Source organism: Galeopterus variegatus, unplaced genomic scaffold, assembly GCF_000696425.1.
Source record: "Galeopterus variegatus unplaced genomic scaffold, G_variegatus-3.0.2 Scaffold534, whole genome shotgun sequence".
Taxonomy (NCBI): Eukaryota; Metazoa; Chordata; class Mammalia; order Dermoptera; family Cynocephalidae; genus Galeopterus; species Galeopterus variegatus.
Window position 1 is genome coordinate 49324 of NW_007726645.1, and position 7654 is coordinate 56977.

The window sequence follows — 7654 nt, forward strand, 5'->3', positions numbered from 1 at the left end:
CTTGGCATCCTTTCGGGGATTCTCAAATGACAAGGTGGGTAGAATCTCTAATGACCTGGGGAATCTATCTCATATTGTGTATAAAAATATCATAGTTGACAAAAAGCTCAGTGAATTTCAAATCAAATTCAAAATCATAGAAGAGATAGATCATTTCCCCAGTGTTTCCATCTCATTCTAACTGAGGTAATTTTTATTCCTTATTTCTGTTCAGTTATCCTTGTAATTGTGTGGTAGTTGAGGCAATAAAGAGGCCTTAAGAAAAAACTTGAATTTGAATTTTGTGTTCTCTTGTATTATTTACTATATTTTTTCACAAAAGTTTCTTTAAAAATTCAAATTGAAATCCTACGTACTTGGAATATATCTTGTATAGTCCAGAAAATGTTGAGTTTTTTCCAAGACTTACTTCAATAGCCAATTTGCAGTGTAATTCAGAAATTTTCTTTTACTCTAGGTTTCTGATTGAATCACAAAAATATCCTTCTTTCCTGTCTATCTTTTATCTACTATTTCCCTTTTGGATCTTCAAATACATGGAGGATTAATTAGTATATGATAAAGCCATAGAATTTCTACAGATTATTCAAATTCTATAAATTATGGGTGTTACTTGTACTATTGATTATATTACTAATAGACAAAACACTTAACCATTTTGGGCCTCAGTTACTTTATCAGTCAAATAAAAAGATTGAACTAAGGCAGGAAGTGTCTTCAGCTCTAATAGCCAATTAGACTATTAATATTAATATAGTTGTTACATTAAATCATAGATTTTTTAAAATATTGGTAAAGTGTTGAGAATTAATAGGCTTTCATTTTCCATGGGACTAAAGAGCATAATGGTGGTTGATTTCAATCTGTGACATGAAATAATTACTATGCCTTCTTAAGTGGCAACAGTATATGGAGTGAACTGGGCGTGGGGGCAAATTTGGATCAGTAGCTATCACACACTAAAAGGTTAGGTGAATCATTGCTTATTAGAATGGTTCGTATCATACAGATTAATAGTTGGATCCCCAAATGCCTTAATGATTCATCTTTTTAGGTGTGACATGTACAAGGCCTTTTGGGACAAATGTTAGGGTCAGCTCAGTCTCAAAACTGTGTCTTTAGGGAATGATGTAAATAACAGCACACGAGGAGTATTGATTTGTAAGCTCTCGGGCTTTCAAGGTTGACTTATTTAGTTTACTGTGTCTAAATCATAGGTGATATATTATCTAATTAGCAATGACGTCCGACTTTGATCAAATTCGCTTGCCAGAGTTATGTTTATTAAATGTGCTTTAACGTAGAAAATGAATATTTGGCAGTGAGCACAAAAAGCTGTGCAGTCGTAGTGGTTGAGTGAGTCAGGTCCTGAGGCCACTCCAGCAATGCTTCTTAGAATTCATGTGAAATACATACTGCAGGACAGAGCATCTGACAATTTGGAGGGTGATTCTGTAGTGCTAGGAATCCAGAGTGAATTAAAGTCTCGACTCAGTCATTTTTCAGGGTGAGAGGAGGAGAGGGAAATAGCAAATCAGATATGCCCAAAATGTTACAGAGGTAACACTGAATCAAGGATGCTGTTACCAGTCTGTGCCTTGAGAGGAAGGCACGAATAGCCTAGCAGCCGCGAGAGCAGCAGCGTTCTCAGAAGCAGTCACATAAACAGCAGCAGGAGTAGGCCTCCTCGTTTCAAAAGCAGAATACTGCAGGGTCGTGAAATGCAAGATTCTCTGATGTTTGAAAACCTCCTGAGTTGAGAATGGCTCCTGTAAAAACGTTGCCAAGAAACTCCAATGATTTGGACAGTCATAACTATGTGTTAGCAATAATAGTTCCTTCAGGAAAATAAATGCTACTTTTTGTAGATTTTTGCAAAAAGGCAACCCTGTGAAGAAGAAGATCTCAAATCACCCGACAAAAAAGAAACAGGGAGAACAAAGTTTTGGCATGCCTGCAGGAACGGTGGTTTTTGTCAGAAACTACCTAGGAGGCAGAAGCTAAGTGTTGACTTGCCCATCAGTGCCTCTTACCTGGAAGTAGAAGGTGGGAAGAAATGGACAGTAGCTGTGACAAGAAGAAAAGGCACAGAGCAGCTCGGTGAAGCCACGCGCTGACTGCGTTCTGCCCCCTCTTCATGCAGTGCTGCGGGCTGGTGCATCGCCGGCGAGTACGGGTGTCCTATGTAAGTTTCTCTTGCTGTCAATTACGGCTAGGAGCTGAAAATACAATTCGTGTCTGTCTGGTGCATGTTGCCTCTTTCAGGTGTTTTGAATCCCTGTGCTGAACCAACCAGACAATCCGTCATTTGGTGCCACGAGTTTTCAAGGCACCTGAGGCACATGAGCTTCTGAGATTTTTTCCAGAGATGTTTTTATATCTCTTTTGTGCCACGTTACTTTGATGAGGTTGGAAATCACTTGCACAGGGATTTGTTTGGGAAGTCTGTTGTCTCAGAGATCTGTATCAGTTCAAACCAGTTGATATTCTCTTTTACCTCTTAAAGTGGTCTTGTTTTCATCTCTGAATTATGGCATGGAAAAAAATCATTTCTAGAGAAAAATGCCACAGAGTTTGTCAAATTAATGATAGCCACAGAGGCTGATGCTAAATCCTTTTTTGAACAGCTTCAGAAAAATAGTAGATGGTAATCGTTTGATGGATGACACAGCTGTTGGAGCAACGCCAGCCTTTACAACAGCTTTTTCATCCTGTGACTTTTTCACTGAAATAGCCCTTATTTCATAGACCTGCTGTGTTTTGCAAAATGGCTGTCTGAGTATTAAATTCTACAAGTCAGGCTCACACAAGTACTGGAGTATCACTACTTAAAATGATTGGATGCTAATTGAAATATGCTCTGCAGCACGCTCGCCGACAAGCTCCAAGCAAGTGCTTGCCGCTTTATTTTCAGGGAGTGATGTGAAAGAGAACAGGAGGTTTATGCAGGCTGGCCAAACTGCAGTGCTGAATGGCTTAACACTGCTTTGAGATGCCTGGCTGCAAAACAAATAGGAAATTGACAAAGAAAGCTGAACAATACCTTAAGGATATAATGTAAAGAAATCTGTGACCTTGGAAAATTGGCCACCAGAAGGGCTATATGTGAGACTTCCAGGACAAACAAGGTCAAAATCTGATGTGATCTAAATAATAAAGTTGGAGACTGGGGGTGGGAGAGTGGGAAAGGGATAACTCTACTCCTAGCAAATCTTAAAGAGAATATTTAATTTTATTAAATAATTAAAAGCATTAAGTGCCCCTTTAATTGAAAGGGTTTTGTAATTGTTATATATGTGGTGCTATTTGTCTTTTGAATGCAACAGTTGACATGTCAGGAGTAATGTGGTAGTGAGGTAGCCAGTCAAGATTTCTAAAGACGACATCTGCAGGGATACATGGTTTTTTTCCAATAGAAAAAAAAAATTGCTTTTTAATAAGATTTGGGAATGTGTTACAAACTTTTTAGAGTGTAAAATTATCTACATAAACAAAATATTGAATTAAAAATTAAAATAATTTGAAATTAAAAATCTGTATTTTTATAGAATAATGAAGACAGAATTTTATTGCTTTATGTATTTCTGTTTATTCTTGTATGGTGAATTAGAAGAAATCTGTGGTCATGTATGCCTATTAAATAGAGGAACTCTGAAATAAGGCCTCAAACAAAGCAATAATTTTTATCCTACTTATTTTCCTAACATTGAACATATAAGTAAATAGAAAGAAGAGACAGCATAATCTGTATTTTTGAAAGTCTTGACTGAATGATATGGAGATTTGGTTCGTCTGCTAATTCTTGTACTTTTTTACCCTGTATTTTTGTATTTTATATACCCAAAATATATAGCACAAATGTATTTTAAAGGTAAAAGAAATTCATATGCCTTGGTCAGTAGTAATAAATTTTCCTTTATTTTAGAACATTTATCTCTTGGGAACTCTAACCTATAGCCCACCTGCTGCATGCTGTTTTAACCTCTTTGACAGTTTGATATATGAATTGCAGTTATCTTTATAGATGGGCAGCTCAGACCTGTGGGCATGTAAAACCTGAAACATACTTCATTTCTTTGGAGAAAAAGAACCCACTATGCATATATCTGTGAGTGAGACCTCTAATTTGCCTGCAAAGCAGATGACAGTATGAAATTACTCACTGAATAGCCAGGTCAACAACACGACACAGGGCAGCCCACTCCCCTGTGTAGCACTAGTGGGTAGGGCCTTGTGGCCTCAGATGGATGGTCCTGGTGGCCTTTCTCCAATCTATTGTTAATTTGGGGGGATGACAATGATAATTCAGATCAAACCAGTACTAAGTTCCAAATTGTAAATACGTACGTATATGTGTTAGATACCTATTAGATATACTTATATATAGGGTATATATGTTAGGTGTCATATAGAAATCAATTGACATACAAGGATACTTCAAAAAGTTCATGGAAAAATAAAATGAAAAGATAATACAAATCCTTCCTCAAACTTTTTGAAGTACCCTTGTGTGTGTCCTGCACTAGTTCTTATACCTTTCTTTTCCCAGTTTGACAGCTTTCTTAAGGATTCCTCCTGCTCTAATGTTGTCTCAAGAAAGAAAGAATGTGAAAGTTACGTGGGTTTCAATGAAAGCTATACCTTTCTTTTCCCAGTTTGACAGCTTTCTTAAGGATTCCTCCTGCTCTAATGTTGTCTGAAGAAAGAAAGAATGTGAAAGTTATGTGGGTTTCAATGAAAGTTGTGTGCGTATGCCATAGTTCTTCATTCCAGGTTTTTACCTTTCATAGCTGTTGCTTTTATCAGACTCCCTCCATACCTGTTCAACATTGCCTTCATATTCAAAAACTGTTCTGTGAGCAGCTGTAGCCCTGTTTTTCTCCATAAGACTCAGTGCATAAGCCTCCCTTTTCAACACTACTGTTTATTTTCAAGACCTAGTCCTCATTACTGTGTTTATACCTAACAATTATTTTATAAGAACCCAGCCTTATAACTCAGAAATAAGTCCTATGTTTACCTAAACTGCCTTGCTATTTTATTAAATGACATGAAAATCTGTCAGCTGAATAAATACTCATATTTAAAGGGATATATAAACATAGTAAGCTCTGTGTGCATTTCTGTAAAACACTTCTAAAGTATTGACATTGGGATGCTTTGGGGAACGGAGACTGATGATAACTATTTTATTGAATTATAACACACAAGTGGAAAAGTGAGTGCAGAAATTGTTCATTATTGAGCTGGAGGGATGTTCTCAAGGCGAACATGCCTGTGTAACCAACACCCAAATCAAGAAAGCAAGTATGGTCAGCACCCTTATACTTCCTCCAATTGCACCTCTCTCCCCCAGTGTACCCACTAATCTGACTTCTAACATCACGGATTCGTTTTTCTTCCTTCTGAATTTTATACAAATGGACTTATATAGGATACACACTTTCTTTGTGAGATGAATCCACGTGGTTGCATGGAGCTGTCGTTGCAGCTTGCTTATTCTCGTGGCTGTATAGTATCCTATTATGTGAGAATACCGTGATTTAATTATCTATTCTACTATTGGTGGGCATTTGGGTAGTTTCCAGTTTGGAGCTATTATAAATAGTCCTGTTTTAAACAGCTATGGGATGCCATATTGTGAATGTTTATGTATGCATTTATGTTGGCTGTAAATTTAGGAATGAGATTGCCAAATCATAGGGTATGAATATATTCAGCTTAGGTAAATTCTGGTAATCACGTTTCCAAAGCATTCAATCAATGGACACTCCCATCAGCAGTGACTCACCTAGACTTGGTACCTTTCTCATTTTAGCCAGTCTGGCAAGTGTGTAGAAATATCCCAAAATGGTTTTACTTCCATTTCCCTGGTGACTGATGGTGTCGAGTACCTTTTCATACATTTATTGGCCATTTGGATATCTTCTTTTGTGAAGTGCCTGTTCAAGTCTCTTGGTTCTTTTTCTATTAGGTTATCTGTCTCTTAAGGCACTTTTGTTCAAAAAAAAAAAGAAGTGACTGAGAAGAGCAACTGGTGATTAGCATAATAAAATTATATGATGTTATGACTTATTTAATATATGACAGTGTGGAATTCTTTCCTGGTTTTGACCTCAGTTTTTTTTCCATCTATACAGGGCTACTTCAAAAAATTTGTGGAAAAATGGAATTAAAAGATAATACAAATCTTTCCATGATTCCTGGTATAATCAAGATAACAGTAAAATTTGGAAGGTTCGTTTTGAGAGTTAAAATGAAATAAAGTCTGTCACCACCTACATATTGTCTGATACATAGTTTTTCAAAAATCAGTAGCTGCTGTTAAATGAAATCAGAGACAGAGGAACCAAATTCTAACATTTATATATATATATATATGAAATTGCTTTCCCCCCTTGTCAGTCAACTACCATAAAGAGAGTAGTAGGGATAGAAAAAGGGGAAATGGTAGGTGATTGCTTTTGACTTAGTTGCTGCCAGTGTTAGTTGCTTAATATACTGTCTGGAAAAGCTTTGATAAATGAGTTAGGTGGTGGAGAGTGACTTAGTCCATATATTACTGATTTCTTATAAGATCGCACTTTCCTTGGCATATAATCACCTTTGAACTTGTAGAGCATTTAAAAATAGTGAGATCACTAAATGATATTACTTTTGTATACATAGAATAAGTTAAGCAATTCAGTGCTCTAGTTAAACTCTGATTGTTATGATTACTTCATGCACATTTGCATGGTTTTTCAGAGTTTACAAAATACGTTTATGCCCATTGTTTCATTTGATGTTAAAGCAACCATTATGGGTAGGCAAGACTAGTGCTGATATTACCATTTTATACATGAGAAAACTTCAAATCAGAGAAATAAAACTGTACTGCCAAAGGCCACAGAGTCTGATGGTGTTCAAGCTGAGATTCAAACTGAAATTTATTCTTTTCCATGTACAGTGTTTTCATCTTGTTTGGAATGTATTTCTAAGTTTAAATAATTGGATTATAATTAAATTTAATTAACAAGAACATTTCGTAGTGCTTCTGAGTATAAAAATTAATTATCATTGAACTTGAGAAGTGCTGAAGTGCCAGTTAATAGAGATTTCTGGTTAGTAGAATTTAGGTAATATACATTTTTGAATTATAGTTTTTCACTCAATTCGTACTTTTTCCAAATTATCAGAATTATCTCACTAGTTAAAATAAGTGTCAGCTACACACTTATTATATATGCTTTGGAAAATATCTTTTCATGGTAAATGATTTTCTAAAGTTTTTGGTGGCATCAATTTTGTTTCTCCATGAATAAAGGATTAAGATTCCTATGCATAGTGCTTTACACACACACACACACACACACACACACACACACACACACACACACACATATATATTTAAATATATATAACCTTTAATCACTTGGAACTTTTCCAGATACATCTTAAAATGTTCTTAAGGATGATATTTGAAAGAACATTTTAAAACCTGTGTTTTTTAAAGTCAAATTTATATATGTATTTTGGCAAGGAATTGCTGACTTTTCAGATTTGGGACTGCATGTGTTTTTGGTGGCTTTTAACTTTGTCCGTATAACAATCCTTAACTTGACCCTTCAAATTTTTAAGGTGCCATTAAGGTACTAATTTTTTTTTTCTTTTT

The 7654-nt window shown here is 35.8% G+C and overlaps 1 protein-coding gene across 2 annotated transcripts in view; it reads left to right on the top strand.

The window, feature by feature from the left end:
* The first annotated feature begins 1533 nt into the window (after positions 1-1533).
* CACNB2 (calcium channel, voltage-dependent, beta 2 subunit) overlaps positions 1534-7654 on the top strand; it is a 233055-nt gene continuing 226934 nt past the window's right edge. Inside the window, exon 1 of one of the 2 annotated variants that reach the window (XM_008569811.1) lies at positions 1534-2185. In XM_008569811.1, the coding sequence (XP_008568033.1) occupies positions 2138-2185 (48 nt within the window). In that variant the 5' untranslated portion in view covers positions 1534-2137. The remainder of the gene's footprint in view (positions 2186-7654) is intronic. The other variant, XM_008569813.1, reaches the window with a different exon arrangement.